The 25,925-nt window shown below is 35.9% G+C and overlaps 1 protein-coding gene across 3 annotated transcripts in view; it reads right to left on the bottom strand.

Moving 5' to 3' along the window:
- Positions 1-2,737: 2,737 nt before the first annotated feature.
- The window catches only part of RBM44 (RNA binding motif protein 44), a 28,866-nt gene continuing 5,678 nt past the window's right edge, over positions 2,738-25,925 (bottom strand). The window contains exons 4-15 of one of the 3 annotated variants that reach the window (XM_044240893.1): positions 25,181-25,357; positions 24,511-24,694; positions 24,399-24,421; positions 24,184-24,268; positions 22,425-22,539; positions 21,573-21,701; positions 19,004-19,086; positions 18,819-18,892; positions 16,373-16,661; positions 11,532-11,677; positions 11,252-11,396; positions 2,738-3,477 (exon numbers count right to left, since the gene is read on the bottom strand). In XM_044240893.1, coding sequence (XP_044096828.1) covers positions 11,273-11,396; positions 11,532-11,677; positions 16,373-16,661; positions 18,819-18,892; positions 19,004-19,086; positions 21,573-21,701; positions 22,425-22,539; positions 24,184-24,268; positions 24,399-24,421; positions 24,511-24,694; positions 25,181-25,357 — 1,429 coding nt within the window. In that variant the 3' untranslated portion in view covers positions 2,738-3,477; positions 11,252-11,272. Of the gene's footprint in view, positions 3,478-11,251; positions 11,397-11,531; positions 11,678-16,372; positions 16,662-18,818; positions 18,893-19,003; positions 19,087-21,572; positions 21,702-22,424; positions 22,540-24,183; positions 24,269-24,398; positions 24,422-24,510; positions 24,695-25,180; positions 25,358-25,925 lie in introns of those variants that run through there. The other 2 variants (XM_044240895.1, XM_044240896.1) reach the window with 2 other exon arrangements.

Raw genomic sequence — 25,925 nt, 5'->3', positions numbered from 1 at the left:
AAAGCAAAGTGATTTATAGCAATCATGCCCATAATACATATCATGATATTCTCTGATCAGGAGACTATCAGCCCTAATTATCATGCAGTTATTAAGGTATAAGTTCTATATAAATAATAGCAATTGAGGGGTTCCACAGCACTCACAGCTCACACAGAACTGTTCCCCCCGAGAGTCAAAATCCAGGTAAAGATACACAGAACCTGTAAACTTCTATCGTCTGCATTCATTTCCTAATGCGCATGTAACACATTGCCGCAGACTTGGGGATTTAAACAACACAAATTCATTCTTACACTTCTGAAGATCAGAAGTCATACACAGGTCTCACTAGGCTAAAATCAAGATGTTAGCAGGGCCATGTTCCTTCTAGTGACTCTAGGGAACAATCTGTTTCCTTGCCTTTTCCAACTTTCAGAGGCAACCCTCACTCCTCGGCTCCTGGCTCCCTTCTTCCATCTTCACAGCCAGCAACAACAGGTAGAGATGCTTCTAGAAATGCTATTTCTCTGGCTTTCTCTTTTGCCCACCCAGCTAATCCAGGGTCATCTTCCAGGTCAGCTGTTTAGCAATCTTACTTACTTCTGCAACTTAACTCCCTTTGCCAAGTGACACATCCACATGGTTGGACTGGGGAGATGAGGACAGGAAGGGCTGGCGGTCATTACTCTGCTGACCAGAAGAGCTAACACTTACTGAACATTTTATGTAGAGGTAAATACATGATAATTAACAATGATAATAGTGAAAAAGCAGTGAAGTTAATACACACAGAACACTGGCTGGAGAACTTTTCCTTTGAAAAGAGACTACTGATTATACTGGGTTGCTCAGTTACACACATTATCTCCTTGGACCAGAATTGACATTGGTATCAGGCAGAACCAACTGGGAACTTTGGTCCCACTTTTTAGTGATAGTCTTAAGGGTATCAACAACACTCCAGATCTCTGGTGTTCTCTAAACATAATTACTTGTATATTTGAGTTGATCTAGCTAAAATGTTATTCATTGTGCCAATAATACAGTATGAAAAAAAGTGATTCTGAGCAATAACATGTCTGCTAAAATTATCTAAAACTTTGCTAATTTAAGATATTTGGAAACTTGGATAATTTGATCAGTCTTTGGAATTCTACCAGAGTTTTATATAATTAACTAATGTCAAATTAAAGATTTTAGAGTAAGCTAAGTATTGATTTTTTACTTGAATTCCAAGAGATTCACCAATTACTCTAGTTGTTATATTTAACTTGGGAAGCTTCATATCAGTACTCAATTTACTGGTATTAACTTTTTGATCTACTAAAGTTATCTGAGCTTTACCTTTATTTTTTTTTTATTTTTTAAAGATTTTATTTATTTATTTCACAGACAGAGATCAAAAGTCGGCAGAGAGGCAGGCAGAGAGAGGGGGAAACAGGCTCCCTGAGGAGCAGAGAGCGGGACTGGATTCTGGGATCATGACCTGAGCCGAAGGCAGAGGCTATAACCACTGAGCCACCCAGGCGCCCCAAATAAAATACTTTTTTTTTTTTTGAATAAGACATCTTTAAGAATCCATGAAACAAGATGGAGTTAGGGAGGGAGACAAACCATAAGTGACTCTTATCTCACGAAACAAACTGTGGGTTGCTGGGGGGAGGGGGGTTGGGAGAAGGGGGGTAGGGTTATGGACATTGGGGAGGGTATGTGCTTTTGGGTAAATTGGAAGGGGAAATGAACCATGAGAGACTATGGACTCTGAAAAACAATCTGAGGGGTTTGAAGTGGTGGGGGGGTGGGAGGTTGGGGTACCAGGTGGTGGGTATTATAGAGGGCACAGCTTGCATGGAGCACTGGGTGTGGTGAAAAAATAATGAATACTGTTTTTCTGAAAATAAATAAATTGGAAAAAAAAAAGACATCTTTAAGAAACCTGAGACTATAATGTCAAATGATCCTTTGTATATTTTCCCCAAATAGAATGCAGTAACTTGGTCTGTTTGTATTCTCAAAGGGGATTTCACTTCATCAAAGCCTTTTGGAACCCAATGACTAGCAGTATGCTTCTTATTGTTGCTAGCATGTTGATTATAATGTTTAGTCCATGTTTCAACTTTACTCAATGTTAACTCTGAATGCACAGTCTTTTCATATAAATAACTACATAATTTAACATATGGGAAAAAATTTCCACAATCCTTGGATTTGATGTATGGCCAAAAAGCAAGAATTCTCAAGTTTCACTTAAGAATCCTTAAAAAAAAAGAATTTTTTTCCCACCCTGAACCCAATTCCTGGTAGTATATCTGGGGTGGATCTGGTAATATCTGGGACAAATTAATAACCAAAAATCCCTTAAAGGATGAAAATTTTGAAATCCAGGAGTTGGATAGTTAACCTTCCTTCCCATCCATGTGTATTCCACATAAACACTCGTAGGCTCATTCACACCTGGAAAATGCCATTAAACCTGCAGAAAGCATTATTTAAAATTGTACTACAGATTCTGCCTTTATTAAATACAAATACATCAAATATAAATGTTAAGTGACTAACTTTTAATCAAATGATACCAACTATTGAATGCTCTAAATATTTTAAACATTTGAAGAAAATGCATATTTAAATGTTCATCTTAATACTGGCAAAACTGTAATTTTAAACTTTAAAGAAGTTAAAGAAGAAACTTTTAAAAAGTAATCCATTAAAGAAATTAATAGGATATAAAATTAGGCTTTGAAAATTGTTGCAATTTACAATTTAACCTAATATAACAGAACTTACTAAAAAAACAAAATAAACAATATGGTGACTAGTGTTTTACCAAAGCACACGTGGATTCACTCTGCTTAGGGAAAATACAGCTTAATGTTTTATACTGTAAAGTGTATATACACACACACACACACACACACACACTAAAGTCAAAAATAACATTAAATGTATCAGAGCTTCAATGTAACTGTCTAGGAAGCTTAAAAATATACACATTCCAAAATGTTATGTATCTGTGAACTCACATTCAGTTTATCTGTTATCCCATGGTCCAATTAAGTCTTAAGATTACTGAAAACTGGAACTAAGAACTTTAAGTAAATTATATTTTTCATGGATGGAAATCACTTAATGGACTCTGAAACAATAAACCTGGTCTTGGTCACTATTTATAAAAACCAATTTAACAAAATTTTTAAAAGTAGACACAACCATTTTTTCTAATCCAAAATATGCAGCTTGAAGTCTTTAAGTAACAAGTTTGAAATACAAAGTTTATAAACATTAAATTTTTTTTAATTTTTAATATAGAGAAGATGGTAATACTGTAGAAACAACAGCTGCTAGATGTGAAGGGAAGGCTATAAAGTACAATATACACAGCTAAATCCGCTTATTAAGCCTATTTAATCACGGCATCTTGCTATTGCCACAATTTTTTCCTAAGTGTTGTAGAACATTCTCTGTAGGAGGGAACTCATGCTTTCCAAGGAAATTCTATACAAATCAAGAAAAGAAGGGAGAAATTAACCACAGAATATATTGATTTAAATCCAATATTCCACAGAAGTATATACAGAAGTCCCCCGTTCTCTGCACTCTTCCTTCCGCCTGCAGTTGGCTGGGGTCCAGGAGCAGGAGCAGAAGGCCCTCCTGAAGTACTGTCACAAGGTCAGTGGGAGTCTAATGCTATGTCACCTCCTACGTCACTCATCTCACCACGGGAGCATTTTACCATCTCACACCATCATGAGAAAGCTAGGGACAGTGTATTTTGAGAGAAACACCACATTCACATACCTTTATTATACTACATGGTTATAATTGTTTTATTAGTTACTGTTGTTACTTTCTTACTGTGCCTAATTTGCAGATTAAGCATTATCACAGACTTGCATGTATAGGAAAACCACAGTATATATGTAAGGTCTGGTACAATCTGTTGGTTTCAGGCACCCACTGGGAATCTTGGAAGTTATCCCCTGAAGATGGGGGGGTACTACTGTAGTTATTTATCAGTACACTCTACTACAAAACCAATCATTATCATTAAACTCACTTTTCATATTATGAATATCAAAAATACTCACATTAAATTCTATCCCTTGACTAAGCATATCACTAAACTCTACTACTATGTCAAAATAGAAACAGGCCACTAGATATTATACATATAGAGGACTGTTTTGACTATTTCCACAGAGAAAACCAGACTGTCATCATGGTAAAAATGTGGCAATCTCTGGAACAGAAATCACTTAAGTGACATATGAAGTCTACTTTCTTCACTGGGAAGCACCATGGCTGGTATGATACAGTTAGACTCACAAACTGGTTTATTAATGAACACCTATGATTACTTTAAAGACAAATATATTGAGTATAATACAGATGTCTCCCTCTATGACAAAGGTCTGGTGGATCTGCCTGCAGCCTCGTAATAAAATATTTGGGTTTCCTAAGCATGGGGCTCTGCCTGTAATGTACCCTGCTGGATATGTGGTTGTCAGCTGGCTCTCACTGGGTTGCCCTAGGAGCACTGAGGCTCGAGGAACAAGGCAAGAAAATAATATTCTGGCTACTGCTATCGCTGTGGGAACAAACTCTTTTGTCTCTGTCCCAGGAGGCTCATGTCTTTTGCCAGCATTAATGAAATTATGGCACATTAACTTGTTAGTGTGCATATAAAATAAAAAGACCCTGAGATTTCTCATGAAGAAAAGATCTGACATTTTATTTCTTGCTTGTTCAGAATGTTACCATGTATGGGTGGTAAATTTTATCTACTTCTGTATCTACTGAAATAATAAGGTGATTTTTTTCTCCGTTGTTCTCTACATAGGGTAAATTATATTGACTTAAATTTAAATGAATCTTTCATTCTTGAAATAGTCAGTTTGGCCATAAAGTATTATTCTTTTTACAAACTGTGGGATTCAGTCTGCTGATATTTCTTTTAAAAAAAAAAATTTTATTTATTTATTTGACAGACAGAGATCACAAGTAGGCAGAAAGTCAGGCAGAGAGAGAGAGGAGGAAAGCAGGCTCCCCGCTGAGCAGAGAGCCCGATGTGGCGCTCGATCCCAGGACCCTGGGATCATGACCTGAGCCGAAGGCAGAGGCTTTAACCCACTGAGCCACCCACGCGCCCCAGTCTGCCGATATTTCTAAAAGAATTTTTGCATGGTCTGGTTTTGGTGTCATGACTATACTGACTTCTCTAGAAAACTTCAGACTGATATTCCTTCTTCCTTAAATGTTTGGGGAGTTCATTAATATAGCCATCTGAGCCTGGACTTTATTTTGTGGGAAGAGTTTTATTTATGATACAATTTCTTTAATAAATATAAGATTAGTAAGATTTTCTATAACTTCTAGTGTCTGTTTTTGTTAAGTTGAATCTTCCTAGGAAGATTTAATAAAGAACTTGAATATATTAAAGTCATTGACAATGTCCTCTCATCTTTGTAATGACTAAGATTTGTGATATTTCCTTTGTAAAAAATATTACCTTGCTGGTATCTTCACTTTTTTGCTTTATCAGTCTCATCAGGGGTCTATCAACTTTATTTTTCTCTTCCAGAATCAAATTTATTGATCCTTACTGTTTGTTATTTCAGTAGTTTTCATACCTCTTATACTTCTTCTGGGTTATTACTTTTGTTTTTTTCTTCTAACTTCTTGAGTTATATACTCTGCTCATTAATTTTGTATCATTGTTATGACATAGGAATTCAAGGCTATCCATTTCTGTTTACAAAAGCTCTACCAGCATCCCTCAGGTTTTGATGTGGAGGATTTTCATTATCATTCTTTAACTAAAACCTACGTTCTAGTTTTCATTATATGATTTCTTCTTCTAGTCCCTGGTTATTTAGACATTTATTTCCAACATGGGGATTTCCTATTTATCTTTCCATTGCTGATTTGTAGGTTATTTGGATTGTAGCCAGAGAACACACTCTTTTCAATCTTGTAGTATTTACTGAGATTTATTTTATGGCCTAGCATATGGCCAAGTTTTGCAAATATTTCAAATGACATGAAGAGACTGTGCAGTTGTGATGTGTCTTACATTCTATACAATGTCCAATAAGTCAAACTGCTTATTTGGACTGTTCATATCATTAATATCACTACTTTTTTTTTTTTTTTTGCTGCTTCTACCAGCGGTATAATCTCTTATTATAATTATAAACTTGCCAATTTCTCCTAACAGTTCTGGAAATATTTCCATTTTATATCTTAAGGTGTTTTATTAGATGCATACAAATTTCAAATTGTTATTTATTCTTGGTAAATTAAATATTTTTTCTTCAGTAATTTTACTGCTCTAGCATTTACTCTAATGTTAATATAGTGTGGCTCTTTTTCCATCCTTTTATCTTTTAATACCCTGATGTTTTTAGGATGTGTTTCTAGAGATTCTATATAATTGGTTTTTAAAAACCCAATATGACAATCTGAGTTTTTCATAGGAATATTTTGTTCATTCACAGTAATATTTAATTATTGACATAACTGGGTTTTCCTCATCTTACTAAATATTTGTCCTGCATATTCTATGTATTCTTTTTACTCTCCTTTACAACCTACTTTTGTAGGTTAAAAAAAAACTTTTTATTAATCCATACCCTCTATATTCGCATTGGAATCATAAGATTTTAAACACTGGGGTTAAAATATATACATAAGATCTACCATTTTTAAGTGTACAGTTCTATGACAATAAGTATATTCACATTGTTCTGTAATCATCCCCATCCAGAACTTTCTCATCTTCCTAAACAGAAACTCTTACCATTAGACAGTTACACCATTCTCCCCTTCCACCAGCCCCTAACAACCATCATTCCACTTTGTCTTTATGAATCTGACTACTACTCTAGGTATGTTGTGTAAGTGGTATCATACAGTACTGGTTCTTTAGCGACTGGCTTATTTCACTAATCTTATCTTCAAGGTTCATCCATGTTGCACCATGGGTCAGAATTTCATTCAAGAATGAATAATATTCCATTGTATGCCTAGATCTCATTTCTTTCTATTACTCCACTGATGGATCTTTGGGTTGCTGCCACCTTTTTAGTTCTTATATATAATGCTACTTTGAACATGGGTGTACAAATTATCCATTTGTGTCCCTGCTTTCAGTTCTTCCAGTTACTCAGAAGTGGAATTGCTGGATCATATGGTAATTCTATGTTTAATGTTTTGAGGAACTGCCATACCATCTTCTACAGTGGCTGCACTACATCCACCAGCAATTTACAACACTTCCAATTTTCCCCATCCTCATCAACATTTGTCATTTTCTGTTTGGGGTTTTTTGGTGTTTTGTCCATTTAAAATTTATGGTTTTTTTAAATTGTTGAGTTATAGATATTCTTTATATATTTTTGGATAGTGACCCTTATCAGATAAATGATTTTCAAGTACTTTCATTCTGTGCACTGCCTCTATTGACAGTATCCTTTGATACACATTTTTAATTTTGTGAAGTCTAATTTATCTTTTTGTATCCAAGATATCATTGAAAAATCCAGTGTTGTGAAGCTTTTCCTCTGTTTTCTTCTAAGAGTTTTATAGTTTTAGCTCTTATGTTTAGGTCTTTGATCCATTTTGAATTAGTTTTTGTATATGCATAAGGTAAGGTTCCAACTTCATTTTGTGTATTCTCTAAAAAATTGTTCTTTTAGTAATTACCCTAAAGATGACAACATGCATCCTTTACTTATTATCAAAGTCTGGTATCAGCCGGTTTATGTGTAAAAGGAGAGTTAACATAGCAGGATCGGGACTACTCTCCTTACAAAAAGAACTGCTAGCAAGGTTGGCCCCCAGCTAGAGTCTAGAAACTTGGATTTTGAAGAGTTTCCACCAATCCCAGAGTGGCTCACTGTACCAAAACTTGTAAGAACAATGTGGTTTATACCAAACAGCTGCTTTCCTTCTCAGTGTCTGGAACTATGTGCTAGGCAAGTGGGTCCTATGTGACCAAGCCCCAATAAAAATATTGATATTGGTTCTCTAATGAGCTTTCTTGGCATACAACATTCCATACGTATTGTCATAACTCATTACTGGAGGAAACAAGCACACCTTGTCTAGTGTGAATCCAATGGGAAAGGACTCTTGGAAGCCTATGCCTGGTCCTCTCTAGACAGCACCATATGTGGCTTTTCCCTTTGTTTATTTTGTTTTGTATCATTGTGTTGTCATAAATTGAAGCCATGAGTACAGCCATATACTGAGTCATGTGAGTTTTCCAAGTGAATAACAGGCTGGGGAGAGGTAGTAATGGGGACCCCCAATATAGTACATTTTACCCTCTTTCCAACCTACAAGATATATAGAATAGTAAGTGCCTAATTTCTTTATGCTACTATTGTCATATATTTTTTATCGGACCTGTAAAATACCACTATTCTTGTTTTATATAGTCAATACCAATTGATATATACATTTTCATCTTTACTTCTCCTACATCTCTGACCTTTCATCTAAAATCACTTTCCTTCTTCCTAGAGAACACTCTTTAGTATTTTGTTTACTATAAATGAATCTTTTAAGTAACAAATTATCTTAGTTTTTGAGTAAAGATATATTTATTTCCCATTTATTCCTGAAGGCTTTTTAGAACCCAAAGTTTGTAGAATTATTTGATGGCTTCTGTTAAGAATCAGATGTCAATCTAATTGTTGTACTCTTGAGGTAAATTCTTTTTTCTCTGGCTGCTTTATAGATTTTAGCTTTATTTTTTTCTCTGATATACTGATGTCTTTTTACTTTTCCTGTTTGAAGTTTGAAAGGGTTTACTGAATTTATGGCTTGATGTTTTTCATCATTTAAAGAATACTTCAGCCATTTTTTTCCCAAAAAACTTTTCTGCTCGATTTCTCTCCCTTATTTTTGCTAAAGATTTGTTACATCCATAGATGGTCTCACTCTCCCTCTCTCTCACCTTCTCTCAGGTTTTCTATCTTTTCTTTCTCTGTGTTTCATTCCACAGTTTCTTCTGACCTACTTTTCTTTTTTCCTAACCTAATTCTCACTTCAACTATTTGTCTAATGTTATAGAAACTATTAACTGAATTATTAATTTAATTTCTTTTTTTCATTAGTGGGATTTCCATTTTTAAAACTATTTTCAGCTCTATATTGAAGTCCTCAATCTTGTCCTTTGTCCCCCTGAATATAGCACATCTGAATCAGTTAGCTTTTGTTGTGCAGTAAATTACCTTTAAAACTTAGTAGCTTAAAACAATGGCTATCTATTTAAGCTTATAATTCTGCCCATTAGCAATGGGCTAGACTCAGGTAGGTGAGGGAGTTTTCACATCTTGGTTGGGCTTGCTCATGGCTCTGTGGAGAGCTGCCAGGTTGGGAGGTGGGGGTTGATGTCCAATCTATGCCAGATGCCTATCACGTGTTTAGGAGCAGCTGGCTATAGGTTAGAATGCCTTGGCTATCCTCCATGTAATTTTTTGTCCTCTAACAGACTGGGCTTTTTCCTGTGGCTGCAACACATTTCCAAGAGAGTAGAGTAATCAAGTCTTTTTGAAGACAAGGCTTGGAAATGGCACAACTTGTCAAAGTAATTCAAAAGGCTAGTCTAGATTCAAGTGGGTGGCAAAACAGATTCCACATCTTGATGAAAGGAGCTTCAAAGTCACATTGCACAGGTCCACAAATGCAGGGAAGAGAACAATTATGGCCATTTTTAGAAATGGTCTATCACTTATAAGGATATATTCTTTAAGGGTGTCTGGTAACTGAAATATCTGGAGTCCCTGTGGCTAGTTTCTATTATGTAGTGTTTATTATACAGTAGTTTTCATTTGTGTTATTTTGGATTGTGCACTCTTATTTACAAAATAACAAGTATGCACAAAATTGTGGGTAGAAATAATCTGAAGCCTAAAATGATATTACTTTATTCCAGAGAATTCCTATCTTCATTTCTTCTAGATGCATGTCAGAAATAACCCCACTATCATTTCAATCCAACTCAGGGAATAAATTTTGAAGCTGAGTTATAGTCCCTCTGAAGAACTATGTATTTCTGGTTCATACTTACTAGTAGGGTACAACCTGCTGGGGTTCCAACCCAGTGCTGAGTGTTCACCAAGGCCCATCTCCCTGGCTTCAAATTTATCAGAAGTGTCCTTTAAACTAGCTACCCCAGGCGCCTAGGTGGCTCAGTGGGTTAAGCCGCTGCCTTCAGCTCAGGTCATGATCTCAGGGTCCTGGGATCGAGGCCCGCATCGGGCTCTCTGCTCAGCAGGGAGCCTGCTTCCTCCTCTCTCTCTCTGCCTGCCTCTCTGCCTGCTTGTGATCTCTCTCTGTCAAATAAATAAATAAAATCTTAAAAAAAAAAAAAAGTAGAATAAACTAGCTACCCCACTACAAATAACACTAGGGGATATGTGGTCCCAAACATTGGGTATATTTTCCTGAGATTCATCTCTGTACCTTGGCCACTAATTCATGACTAGGTGGTAGTTCCCCAGTGCCTTGTTTATACAGGTACTCTTTACTTTTATTCAACTTTTCTAGCTGTTCACCGTAGAAAGCTGGCTTTAATCATTAGACAGCTCTAACTGAAAACAAATCCCCGTTCGTTATTTTATAACAAAGAATCCCATGTTAGTGCCCGTAATGAAAAGTATGTACAAATTCTTTGATTCACTTTTCTTCAAGAGAGGGAGCTTAATTCCCTTCCCTTTGAGTATGGATTGCATACAATAACTCACATCTAAAATGTGACAGAAACCATGGAGTGTGCCTAGGTGACAAAGACACTGTAGCTTCCACCTTGCTCTCCCTCAAAGGAAGCCAGCTGCCACAATGTAAAGACACTCAAGCAGCCCCAATGAGAGGCCCAAATGGTGAGGCCCAGGTGGCCAAAAGCCTTGTGTATGAGCCATCTCAGCAGCACAACCTCCAGTCTCACCCAAGCCTCCTGATGACTACAACCCAAGCAACATCTTTGACTCCAACAGTGTGAGAGTTCCTAGGTGAAAACTACCCAGCTAAAGCCACTCCTGAATCCTGACCTGCAAACTATGAGATGATGAGTACTGTTTGAGTAATTAAGTTTTAGGTAACTGGTTTTGCGTTAGTAGTTAACTAATACAGTATGTTTGCCTTTTAATTTTATAATACCATTATTTTATTACTTTAAATTTAATACTATTTTTTATTTGAAAAAAACAATAGCTTAAAAATTTTAAGTAATATTTAAATATAAAAGATATGCTTGATTTACCTCTTGTTGCTTCTTTTAGTCCTAACTGGAAGCAGAATTTTTCAAGACAGATGAAGTCATTTCCACAATAGTATTAATAGATAAGCCATTCAGAAAACCTTTATGATTTATTCTCACTTCCTGAAGAGCACCTATAATATGGTCTCTATGCAAAAGGAAAACACACATAAGCACCTGTCCTTTCCAAAGTAACACATTCTAAATATGGTTAAGTTATCACACTGAACTATATTTTTCCATAAAAATATTAAAACCAGTGTAACAGAATTGTAGTCATTACCTGCGAACTTCTGGATGTAGTTCAGCCAGTCTCTTCATGATTTTGGTAAAGCTACGGAGATTCAATGTATTTGGTGGTATGAATTGAATAGGTGTATCAGGTAATAGTTTAGTAGATTCAATCTGTTTACAATTCTTCTTGACACCCTAAATAAACATTTTAAAGTTTTCCTAAAACAGTGACCATTACATAGACACTTTAGCTTATTTAATTAAAATTAAATTTAAAAACTACAAATGGTAAAATAAAAATTCCCAAGAAATTTACTTTGAGTTGGGATTATTTATGCCAAGTAGATTTGCTTGAACTATGTTGTGAACCATGTATTTAAATAGAAAAAAAGTCCCACATGTTTTCTAATAGTGACAAAATATTTGGAATTAAGTCTAAATCAGTCTTTCTCAACTGGGATTCTTCATCTGAACCACAGAACATAAATGTTAACTATTCTCTCATTTTCCCCAAAGATAGTACATAATTAGTTTCATTCTCAGCGTAGGAGAGAGGTTAATTCATTACATACAGTGGATATCTAAGGCTTATGACAGGGAGGCTTAGTTCTCTTACAAGCAAAAGGCTAGTTTACATAGTAATTACAAATATTCTACATTTTATTTACTAAATATGGCATCAACACAGACTATATATCCAGAATTGGACCACATACCATGGAAGGAAAACTGGTTATATAAGATAGAAACCCCTCTACCTATGAATCTTACAATCTGATCAAACAGACAAAATTAAAATGATTAATTAGTATTCACCAGGTTATAAATTCTATGAAACCACTACATATCCCATAAAAATTCAGGCTAAACAAAGAGCTGAGACTTTAAAGTCTAGATGAAAAGACAAGGCAAAAAACATCAACTATTATATCTATCCCATCAGACCATTATCATTTTACTTAATTGTTTATTGTCTTTCCTCACTAGATTTAAGTTATACAAGACCACATATTTTTTGGCCTGTTTTGTTCTTTGCTGTTTTCCCAGTGCCTACAATATTTATGAATACAACTGGTATGTAATAACAGCTGAATAAATAAAAGTTTGGGATACAATAGTTTATGTGATAGTTTAAACCCCAGAAAGGATGAGATTTCCAAGAAAGAGCCAAATTACTGCTCAACAACAGTAACAACTACTATAAGTTGAGTGCATTTTCTGTGCCCAGCATTGTTCTTCTAAGGACTTTTCTGTATTAAATTCATTTAAACCTCACAACATTTGTGAAGCAGGAACTATCATTCCCATTTTAAAATAAGGAAGCTCAGACACAGAGGTTAGGTAGCTTGCCCAGTCACATAATGAGCAGGTAGCAGGGTCAGGTTCTGCCCCTCATGGTAGACAATAAATATTTTCTAAATAAATGAATGTAACGAATAAATGTTGGGAAACTGAGAAAAGAAAGGTGATAATATCTCATGTATTAAATAAAAATTAACTCAAAATCTTTGTGACCATGGGTTTTGCAAAGCACAAATTAAAAAAAAAATTTTGATAAATTGTATTCCATCAAAATTAAAAACTCCTTTAAGACAGTATTAAAAGTAGGAAAAGACTAAGTATAAGTTAGGAAAAAGTATTCCCAAATCTTATATATCTTATAAAAGGTTTGTATTCAGAACATTAAAAAAAACCTCTCAAAATTCAATAATAAAATAAACAGTTTATCAATCAATGGACACTTGGATGGTTGCCACAACTGGGCTACTGTAAGTAATGCTGCTATAAAAAATTGGGGTCCATGTATCCCTTTGAATTAGTGTTTTTGTATTCTTTGGGTAAATACCCAGTAGTACAATTGCTGACTTGCAAGGTAGTTCTGTTTTTAACCTTTTGAGGAACTTCCACACTGCTCGTTTGCATTCCCACCAACAGTGCATGAGGGTTCCCTTCTGCCACATCCTCACCAACACCTCTTGTTTCTTGTGTTGTTGATTTTAGCCATTCTGACATGTATGATGTGGTATCTCACCATGGTTTTGAGTTGCATTTCCCTGATGATAAATGATGTTAGTGATCTCTTCATGTGTCTGATGGCCATCTGTATGCTTTCTTTGGAAAAATGTCTATTCATGTCTTCTCATTTTTTAATCAGATTACTCATTTTTGGATTGATGAATGAAAAAAGAAGATGTGATACACACACACACACACACACACACACAGTGGGATATTGCTCAGCCATAAAAGCAAGGGAATCTCTTACACCGTACACAAAGATAAACTCAAAATGGATAAAAGACCTCAATGTGAGACAGGAATCCATCAGAATCCTAGAGGAGGGGGCGCCTGGGTGGCTCAGTGGGTTAAGCCACTGCCTTCAGCTCAGGTCATGATCTCGGGGTCCTGGGATCGAGTCCCGCATCAGGCGCTCTGCTCGGCAGGGAGCCTGCTTCCCTCTCTCTCTCTCTGCCTGCCTCTCCGTCTACTTGTGATTTCTCTCTGTCAAATAAATAAATAAAATCTTTAAAAAAAAAAAAAGAATCCTAGAGGAGAACATAGGCAGTAATCTCTTCAGTATCAGCCACAGCAACTTCTTTCAAGATATGTCTCCAAAGGCAAAGTAAACAAAAGTGAAAATAAACTTTTGGGACTTCAAAAAAATCAAAAGCTTCTGCACAGCAAAGGAAACAGTCAAGATAACAAAGAGGCAACCCACGGAATGGGAGAAGATATTTGCAAATGACAGTACAGACAAAAGGTTGATATCCAGAATCTATAAAGAACTCCTCAAACTCAACACACACAAAACAGACAATCATATCAAAAAATGGGCAGAAGATATGAACAGACACTTCTCCAATCAAGACATACAAATGGCTATCAGACACATGAAAAAATGTTCATCATCACTAGCCATCAGGGAGATTCAAATTAAAACCACGTTGAGATATCACCTTACACCAGTTAGAATGGCCAAAATTAGCAAGACAGGAAACAACATGTGTTGGAGGGGATGTGGAGAAAGGGGAACCCTCTTCCACTGTTGGTGGGAATGCAAGTTGGTGCAGCCACTTTGGAGAACAGTGTGGAGATTCCTCAAGAAATTAAAAATAGAGCTTCCCTATGACCCTGCCATTGCACTACTGGGTATTTACCCCAAAGATACAGATGTAGTGAAAAGAAGGGCCATCTGTACCCCAATGTTTATAGCAGCAATGGCCACGGTTGCCAAACTGTGGAAAGAACCAAGATGCCCTTCAACGGATGAATGGATAAGGAAGATGTGGTCCATATGTGGAGTATTATGTGGTCCAACTATGGAGTATTATGCCTCCATCAGAAAGGACAAATACCCAACTTTTGTAGCAACATGGACAGGACTAGAAGAGATTATGCTGAGTGAAATAAGTCAAGAAGAGAGAGTCAATTATCATATGGTTTCACTTATTTGTGGAGCATAACAAATAGCATGGAGGACATGGGGAGATAGAGAGGAGAAGGGAGTTGGGGGAAATTGGAAGGGGAGGTGAACCATGAGAGACTATGGACTCTGAAAAACAATCTGAGGGTTTTGAAGGGGCGGGGGTGGGAGGTCAGGGTACCAGGTGGTGGGTATTATAGAGGGCACAGATTGCATGGGTGTGGTACAAAAACAATGAATACTGTTATGCTGAAAATAAATTTAAAAAAATTAAAAAAAAACAAACAGGGGAATCTTGCTATATTTGCAATGAAATGAATAGAGCTAGAGTGTATGATGCTAAGTGAAATAAGACGGTTAGAGAAAGACACATCACATGATCTCACTCATATGTGGAATTTAAGAAAACAAATTAGCAAAGGGGGGAAAAGGGAGAGAGACAAACTAAGAAACAGACTCTTAACACTAGAGAACAAAATGAGGGTTACCAGAAGGGAGGTGGGTGGGGGGAAGGGTTGGAAGAAGATTCGGGGTTAAGGACTGCACTGGTTGTGAGGAATACCAGTTGATTTAAGAAGTGGTGAATTACCATATTGTACCCCTGAAACAATATGTTAACTAACTGGAATTTAAATAAAAATCCCCAAGCAGCAAACAGCCCAATAAAAATGGTCAAAATATGAACAGGAATGAAATGCTATATACACAGCAATATGGATCAATCTGCAACACATTAAGCTAAGCTGTCAGGCTAATAATGTTATGTAATATTCATTCACATGACACTCTGGAAAAGGAAAATCATAAGGAGAGGAAACAGAGTAGAAGACTATGTTCTGGAATGAAGAAACTGTTCTGTATTGTGACTGGGGTGTGGTTACACGTCCATGTGTGGTTTCCTAAACTTGAAAATACCAAAAAGAGTGAATTTTATTCTTTGTAAATCTTTTAAAAACCTGTGGAATTCCTATAGGACCCCAGGCACACTGCTGAAGAGTGGAGAGGTGAGGGTAAAAGGGGCAACTTCATTATTTTCCATGTAGTGTTTAAACCCTGATGAGATAAAAATTGAGAGCATATATAATAAGATGACTATATTTTATGGTTTTAATGATTATAAGCCAAGATTAACTGTGACAAAGGGTGAAGAGAGAGTAATTAACTACTTACACAGGAATTCTATCCAAGAATAGGGACAAAAAAGACTGCAAAGTACTGGGAAAGAGTCTGGTTAAAGAGAAACAGTCTATAGCCAGACCTACAAAGATCTACATTTCTCACCCCCCAAGAGAAACTGGAGTTGTACAAAAACAGGTTAGGGTGGATCCATGGTTAAAAAGGATAGAGATTAATATCCTCATCCCCACTTCAAGCTCCCTGATTCTGGAGTTACTTGTTCTACCAAACTACTTACTGCAGTACGGCCTATACAAAGACTACCGAAAAGATCCATCAAGAAAACTAACCTTCTGGTCAAAAGGAAAAAACTCACTGTCTTGCTCAGATCCCAGCTGCCTTGGCCTAGTTCTGGGCAGTCTTGAAATAGAGGAGACTGAGGTAATTTCTTTGTTGGTGTTCCTCTCCAAATTATTCCAAGTAACTTTATTTCCATTTTTGTAGGAAAGTGGTGATGTATATTCTCCAGGAGTTTTAACAAGCCGCACGTTTACTGATTTTCCATTTATTTCTATCCCATTCATTTCTTTCGCAGCCATCTTTGCATCAATGTTTTTTTTAAAAACAAGGGATGCGTATCTAACATATAAAAGCAGAAAACCAAAAGACTGTTAATGACTAAAGTGCCTCAAACTCCACTTTGTAACTATTGGATATATACATACTTTTGCCCTTAAAAATAAAAAGGTTACTATACTTACCTTGGGATTAGGAAAAATAATTATTTAGAATAAAGTAAAAAAAGAAATTAGGAGTGCCTGGTGGCTCAGTTGGTTAAGCATCTGCTTTAGGCTCAGGTCATGATCTTAGGGTTCTGGGATGGAGCCATGCATGGGGTTCCTTGCTCAGTGAAGAGCCTGCTTCTCCTTCTTCCTCTGCCCCCACCCCACTCCAGTTCTCTCTAAAATCTTTAAAAAAAAAAAAAAAAAAGCAAATTAGGGGCGTCCAAGTTGCTCAGTTGGAGAAGCATCTGCCTTCAGCTCAGGTGATGATCCCAGGGCCCCGAGATCAAGCTGCAAATTGTATCCCTGCTCAGTGAGAGGCCTGCCTGTACTCTCTCTGTCAAATAAGTAAATACAATCTTTAAAAAAAAAAAAAGGAACAAAAATGGGAAGTAAAAGACAGCATTTCTTAGAAATTCTCTATTAATTTTATATTAAAATTTAATGTAAAACATTTGCAAAGTTGCTATATGACAGAGTAACACAGATTAGCAGTCTTAGGACAACTGGTTATCACTAAAAAAATTAAAATTAATCTCTATACACAAAACATAACCTTGAGGTGGATCAAAGTTTTAAACATGAAAGGCAATTTTAAAAACATTTGGCAGAATAGATAAGATAATGTCCTTAAGGACCTCATCACAGAAAAATAAGAGAACCAAAAAAAAAGTTGGAAAATCTAACCAGAATTTTAACCATTTGATTGAGAAGAAAGTTAGGTAAGAGTCATTCTTCTGAAATCACCAGCCCTAGATGGGTTAACAGAAGGACATATACCAAATCTGGAAAGGAGTTGCTTTCAAAGGACAGAACTATGGATATATTGTTACAAGTTCCTCTATTTTTCTTTTAAAACATGTTTTCTAAATTTCCACACAGAATTTATATACTTCAAGTAATAAAAGTTTTTTTTAAAAAAATGATTCAACAAATACTAAAAGAATATTTCGCATCAAGTAATACTTCCAGGATTACAAACGACCTTAATGTAGTGGAGTGTATTAACAACACATCAACAGGTCAAATAAAAAGAGTACATCATCTTAAGTGACTCCATTTAAGACAAAATTCAACAACAATTTTTTTTTTTTTTTGAGAGAGCACAAGGGGGAAGGGGCAGAGCAAGAGGGAGAGAGAGACTCTTTCAGCAGGTTCCAAGCCCAGTACAGAGCCTAACACAGGCTTGATCTCACAACCCTGAGATCATGACCTGAGTCGACATCAAGAGCTGGGTGCCCAACTAACTGAGACACCCAGGTACCCATATAGGATCCTTTCTTAATTGGTAAAGACTTCTTTATCTGAAATAAACAGCTATCCTTGTTAGAGATGAAATAACTAAGGCCTTTCCACTAAGCTATCACCATTTTGTTTGATAATTTTGAATGTTCCTACAATGTCACAAAACAGAAAGTAGCATGATAAATATTGGAAATGACTATATGTAGGTAAGGTAAAAAACATAAAAGCATCAACTAAAAGGTAATTAAAAATAATCAAAGCACAATTTTCTGAGTGCCTATTATATACTGGGCTGCATTCCTATTGCTTTACTTATTAATAATTTTGTCTCATAGCAATGTGATGAAGGTACTATTATTATCCTCATTTACAGATGAAGTGCCTGAGGTATGTAAAGGTTAAGTAACTTGTCCGAATTTATTCAGCAAGCTACTCATGCAACAGGGAACAAAACCCAAGCCATAAGCCATCTAGCTACAGAGCCCACTCTCTTAACTAATGCACTCTACTGCCCCTGTGTGAAATGGTAATGAAATAGGATTAAGTATACAAAAATCAATAAGCCATTAATACCAAATTAAAAAGTATAATGGAAGATTTGATCGGGAACAGCACCATTAGTGATGTAGCTGTCAACATGTCTCCCCCAACCAGGCTGGGAAAGCTCTGTAGAAATGGCCCATGACTTTACCGCCACTGTGGCTGGTGTCCACTCCTGGCACACAGCACATACCCAGTAAGTGTACCTTACTGAATTTGGAAAACCTACCTATAATTAGTAGAAGAATCATAAATTGAAATTTCAGAAACTTGGTATTTCTGGAAATGAGACCTTAAATCAGCCTAAAAGAAAAATAAAAGTTTGTGAAAGGTAGAAAAAATTAAAAAAAAAAATCAAAATATGAACAATTAATAGATTTTAAAATGAAACTCAGAAAATAAGTCCTGGCATACCTCAGATACTGAAGGGCAGAGACCACCAACATGTATCAAGTAACCTTTATCTTTTCGTAAAGTTTCAATATTCTTCATTTCTGCTTATAGAGAAACATAATATATGACCATTAATATTTCATATTTAAAAAGAAATGTGAAAACTTTTGTTATCACAAAGCTTATAAAGTTATTACTGAATATCAGCCCTAGTCTGAAGACCAAGAGTCTAGAATGTAGTTTTAAGATTTTAGGGTCTTAATCACATCATCTTCCAAATAAAGAGATTGGATTGTTTGATATGAAGTCTCTCATAGCTCAAATGTGTCAATAACATCTGGTTAGGATAATCAATTACACCATAATAAGAAAGGTGTCTTTCATTTGTCTTTGGTTCAAAGAAGCGCTATCTAGGAAGGGAGATATGCAGAGGACCCTAACTGCCCCCATGTCAATCCTGGCTAGGCCTTATGGATATTCCTAGGCTGGGGAAATATCACACCAACAGAACCTTGAAATCAGAAAAATATCAATAACAGGTATATAACCTGTTAATTGTAATGGCACATTAGGAAAAAAAGGGGGAGTTCAAACTACTTGATTTACACAGCACTTTTTGGGAACCACAAATATTAAGATTACAGATACAGATTTTTCCATTCTCAGTATGCATTTTCATGGTCTCCATTTTGAAGAGAATTTGGTCTGAAATCAAAAAGGATCCACTGAATTGAGATTCTTTTAGTTTCCTGTCAAAACCAATACCTGGCACATAGGTAATACACAATAAATATTTGTTGAATGAATTCTTTGAGTAGTTTTATTTGTTTAATTTTTATATAATAATGGGATAGTTGTAAGTTTTATATTTTTCACTCACTAGTAATAGCCTAACACCTTCTGAGTGCCCCTCCCACTGCAGGTAGGATGCCCAGCACTTCACCCGCAACCTAGCAATTGTTGTCATTTCCATTTTCCAGAGGCGGCTGCTGAGGTCTTCAGGTTACAAATCTAGTTAAGTGGTGGTACTGCAATGCAGGCAGATTTTTTCATCCCTAGGCAATAATAACCCAACCTTCTTCATTAACTTACTTCCTTTAGCTTGCTTGATCTCTGTGGTTTATAATATGTAATTGTAAAGAAGAGAGTGAAACTATCTGTATACTTCTACACTGAGGCGTGGAGGGAGCAAGAAGCTACAGTGAATAAGCATGAGGACACATATATTTGACTCATCCCCTTCACCTTGCACTAGTTCGATACAATAGGATGACTAACTACCCCATGGGCAGAACACTATACTTGGCCCTGGGGACAGATAGTGAACAAACTATAAAAAAAAACTGAGCTAATATGTGATGTGGGAAGGCAGTCTATAGATCAGGTAAGATAAGTACATAGTATGTGTAAGTGATATGGACAAAATTAATGAAAGGTTGGGGCACCTGGGTGGCTCAGTGAGTTAAGCCTCTGCCTTCGGCTCAGGTCATGGTCTCAGGGTCCTGGGATGGGGCCCCACATCGGGCTCCCTGCTCAGTGGGAAGCCTGCTTCCCCCTCTCTCTCCGCCTGTCTCTCTGTCTACTTGTGATCTCTCTCTCTGTGTCAAATAAATAAAATCTTAAAATAATCAAAGGAAAAAAAAGTAGTTAGAATAAAGCTAGATAAAATGTCATTTATTTTAAACTGTATATGTGTATTAAATACATGCATAAAATGCATAAATGAATGGTAAAGAATATTCATAGTGGTTACTGCAGATTGAAGAACCTTCAGGTAATTTAAATTTTTTTATATTTTGTTTAAAAATCTTTTTAAAAAAATATTTTACTTATTTAACAGAGAGATAGAGAGAGAGAGAGCGAGCACACAAGTAGGGGGAGAGGCAGAGGGAGAGGGAGAGGCAGGCTCCCTACTAAGCAGGAAGCCTGGTGGGGGGCTCAGTCCCAAGACCCTGGGATCACGACCTAAACCAAAGGCAGATGCTTTACCGACTGAGCCACCCAGGCCCCCATTTAAAAATCTTAGTAAGCATTATTTATAGAAGCAAAAAAGCCCCCCAAAACCATTACTATTATATAAAATAAAAATCCATGGAAGCATATAGAAATAAAATAAAGGAAGGTAGCATATATTTAGAAATGACAGAAGGGCAATGATCACAGAAACTAGAGGAAATTCCAACTATTATAAGCAATTGAAGACTATCAAAAGATGAAAACATTAATAATTTGATCTATTTCAGTAAAGTAAGGGAAAGAAAACCATTTCAATCCCTCATGCCAGTCTGACAGATCTGCTGAGGGTTCAGAGGAAGAGAGTGTCCGGGAGGAGCAGTGGTGTTGCCCCAGAATGGCAGAAAGGACTTGGACCTCTACTGCTAACTAAATCTGGGATTTATGTTTTTGCAGTTTTCTGAAAGAAAGGAACATTATAAACTGATATACTTTCTAGAAAAACTGACCTCTAAATGTCCAATTTCTCATTTTTTATAATTATAAAGGAAAGCCAGAAACAAAATATTAAAACAGTTTAGTTCTCAGAATTACAAAATGAGCTACAGTAGTATTTCTTAGTAAATTAAGAGCCAACCTTGTGGAAACTTTGGATCCCCTTTGTCTTTTTCTATTTGATTTTCTTGAATTCCTGACAAGTCAACTCCCGTCAGGTTTTCTTTAGCATCAAACCAGTCTTCATTTACTTCTCGATAATTTCTGCAGTCTGAGAAATTAAACGGAAGCAGCTATGAATTATGTACAAAGTTAAACTCTGCTAAATTATTAAAAAGCTTCTCAGAATAAGTCAGCATAGGGACAATTACTAGTTTTATGTAAAAATAAGTATCAGCAAAGTATAAACCAAGCATAAAGAATTCCTTGAGAAAGGTTTTTTGCTAGTCCCTGAAAAATACTATTCTGAGTGATCTGCTCCCCAGTTTTCTTTTAATTAACACTGATTCTTAGCTTACTAAAAGCCTTATATTTCTGATTTTTAAAGATCAGATTTTCCTTTATTGAGGAAGAGACACATTTTTATACACAGAATAATAGTAAACCTCTTTAAAAAGGAATTAATCAGTACTGCAGCTCTATTTCATTAAAAATTAAATTAATTATCTTTCTGGAATGATTATAATCTCTTCTCATAGAAGACAAAAACAAAAAAAGTACAATTTACAGATACAAACTGGACAGAAGAAATAATTTTCAGATTGAAAATATGAACCAGAAGAAAAAAATCTGTATTATTATTTGATTTTTCAAATATATTAAGTAACCTTACAGATGCTAAGTAGATGGAATAAGAACATACTTAATGTTCATAATTGGAATGATGCCATTCAGTCAATCCAAAATGTTGATTTTGATTTAATGAATGGGCACTAGGAGTATTTTAAACCTTGCAATTTGTTTTTGGGCAATGCGCAGAACTCTTTACACTGACCTTTGTCATCAAGTTTCAGCTGACTAAAGTCTACATCGATGTCACCATTTTTCAAACCATCTTCCTTGGGTAGTGCATCCTGTTTAGGATGACTACTGTCTGACAGGAAAGACATCTGAGGATTAAAATAATAAAAACAACAATAAATATGGACTAGCGGTTACTGCACTGATGTTCTGTGGCAGGTACTCTTCACTAGCATCGTTCAGTCCTCACAACAATGAAGGCAAACAGAACAAAATCATTTTCTGTAAGTGAGCAAATTGAAAGTAACTTGCTGCTTTATGTTGGTCACACTTAATAAGAGTTTGAACTCAGCCTGTGCATAGTGACTACCAACACTACCATTATTTAGCAAAGTGTGGCACGCATACACACAAGAAGTACTTGAAATGATTTTCAGAAGTGTTCATATAAGGATTTTTCACATTAACCATTAACATTAATATATTTAATGTGTACTTATAGGATCCTTTTATTTATAAAAAGTGGCATTTCTTTCCCATATTTAATAGTTAGTTTTACCCATAAATTTATTTAAAAAGGAGAATTATTTAGGGGCTCCTGGATGGCTCAATAGGTTGAGTGTCTGCCTCTTGATTTCTGCTTAGGTCATGATCTCAGGGTCATGGGATGGAGCCCGTGGTCAGCAGGGAGTCTGCTTGAGATTCTCTTTCTCCCTCTCCCTCTCCCCCTCCCCATCCTCCACTTGTGTGTGTTCTCTCTGAAATAGATGAATAATCTTTAAAAAAAAAAAAGGTGGGGAGAATCACTTAAAGAAAAATATGAAGCAAGTGATGTTATAGGTAATACATGGCTATGGAAAATTGTGAAGATGGTACAGGAATAGCTGAAATTTAGCAACTATCCTATCACTATATTGCCTTTCACACATAACCTGTTAATTTAATGAGATAGGTATTAAAATTTCATCCTAACTTATAATAGGTATCGTCTTATAGCCCAAACTAAGATTATATATCTGCATCTTATTAAATATTTGTGGAGAACTGAGGTTTTTTTTGATCAAGTAGAATGATGGAATACATAATTTGCTAAAGTAATTTACTTTTAATCATTTGTTAATAGAAAAGTATATAACTCAAGAACCTAACTTTTGGTTTAATGCATCTTATTATTCAAGACTACCCAAATAGTATAACCTCAGGATTAAGACCAAAATCTGAAAACAGCAACAAGGTTCCCCTTTTTTATGGCACTGCCTCACTTCATAAGGAATAAAGCCTGTGTTTCTATCCCACTTCACCCTCTGCAGAGTGCTCTTACACTGACTGTCACTGGAAACACAATACCTTAGAGGGACAAGAAAGTTCAAGAACACCTACAAAAGGTATTTAAAAACTAATTTTGTCATTTCAGTAAAGAAGGAATTGAACTTTTGCCTTGTCTAAACAATTTACTAGTTTTAAGCAGTGTACCAGCATGTCAGTGGCCATAAGTCATGGTTGCCTTAGACAGTTCAAGTTTATACCAGCTGTCGTGGTGAGTCATTAATGTCAATCACTGCCTTTCATCCTCAGCAGTCTCCTGGTTTGATGGCCACCCTAATGAACAGATACCACTGACATCTGATCAGGGCACTGTTCCTTCTACTCAGTTATATCCCTCAAGTGGTACTACACAAAGATAGCTGACTGAAAAAAAAAGATGTGAGAGCTTCTGAAAATTATGGTGTACTCTGCTTAAGCCATAAAATTACAGATTTACATTAATGAGCTACTTTTTAAAAAAATCTCACTTGAGAGAGTGTCTTTTTTAGGCCTGAAGAGACGTCAACATCACGTGTTCTTTGATTATCTAGTTCAGGATCTGGTCCTGAAAAGCTAAACAGACAAACATTTTATTAAACAGCTCATCAATGTTCTGAAAAGGATCAACAGAAAACTTAAAGTTAACCAAATTAAGCAATTTTTAAGATCTAATGAATTTATGTTAGATGAAACCATAACTTACACATGTGATTCTTCTTTCATCAGCTAGAAAGAAAAAAAGGAAGAAAAGTTTTTTAGTTTAAAAATGTATTCTGTGCAAACAGAGTAAAGTTTTAATTATAAAACATACATACCATGGAAGCAAACGTAGACAAGGTCGATAACAATTTTGATTCCATAGCCAGAGGGGGCAGCTCTTCCAGAGCCATGCCCTTGTTTATTTTTTCTTTCAAGCTCTCATATCTAACCTTTAAGTCTCCCAAAACAGACAGTAGTGCTGATCCTAATTCCTTCTTAGTAGAATCACTTGATAAATTTCTGTTCAAAAGTCAAATTTACAAAACTCCTTAGACACAAACTCCTTAGACACAAGTCATCCATTTAACACTATTATACATGGAGTTCTAACTCTATCAGATTTGTAAAGACTTCTTCTTTTAAATATTTAGTAAAAGAAAACCAAAGATGTTTTTCTAGGAGCAGCAGAAGCAGCCCTCAATATATAAGCCAGAAAGAATATGGCAGGATGTCATACAAACTCTGCTGCTGACTTAACCATACTTGGACTTTATAAAGAAACATCCAATCTGCCTTTTCACTGGATTCACCATCTCGACATACCCTGCTGCCTCTGCATGAAATTAAAATGACTTTTTAAAGTCCATTAACCCTAAACCACTTAACAAACCCAATTACAGTCTATCCCTCACTTTGCCTTTCAAAAATAAAAATTAAGGAAAATTTTGTTATAAATGTAAAGCTTATAATAACATTCTAAGATACAGATTTAAAGTTAACAATCACCTATTTGCCCCTGCCCCATTCTCCACTACAAGTTTGTAAATATCAGTGCAATGGCGGTGGCACATCTGATAGTGAACATTTAAAAGGTGCAACTCTGCTTTGATGGCTCTCTGCATGATTTTCTGACAGCACTTCGATGGCAAACTCTTCGTCGGCTCTTTAGAATGCTGACATTCCCTTTAAAATAAAACACTGGATTAGGTAAGATTCCAAATATTTTTCTCTGTTAATGACATGCCTCTCAAAGAGATTTTAAATTTCTTACTATTTTCTGTCAAGTTTAAATCAATTTCTACTAAGATGGAAAGACTGTAGGAAACATTATATCTTCAGAAAGTAAGGATGTCAAGTCCAAGTAAATACATTCTTTCTAGAAATCAAGAAAGTAAGAAAGTTTCCAATTTATACTTTCTTTTACCAAAAAAGGATTCTGAAGTACAGAATCAACTTTATTGATCCATAATCCATAGATTTTCAACTGCTTCGGCCAACATTTTTAAAGATTTTATTTATTTATTTGTCAGAGAGAGAGAGAGAGAGAGAGCACAGGCAGGCAGAGGCAGAGGGAGAAGCAGGCTCCCTGCTGAGCAAGGAGCCCGCTGTGGGACTCCATCCCAGGATGCTGGGATCATGACCTGAGCCAAAGGCAACCGCTCAACCGACTGAGATACCCAGGTGTCCCTGGCCAACATTTTTTAAAGTTATAAGCATTCTGGATGGACATGGTTCTTAGATGTATTGTCTG

The sequence above is a fragment of the Neovison vison genome, chromosome 3, assembly GCF_020171115.1.
Source record: "Neovison vison isolate M4711 chromosome 3, ASM_NN_V1, whole genome shotgun sequence".
NCBI classification, from domain to species: domain Eukaryota; kingdom Metazoa; phylum Chordata; class Mammalia; order Carnivora; family Mustelidae; genus Neogale; species Neogale vison.
The sequence above is the reverse complement of the archived record's forward strand: the minus strand, read 5'-3'. Positions and strand labels throughout refer to the sequence as shown.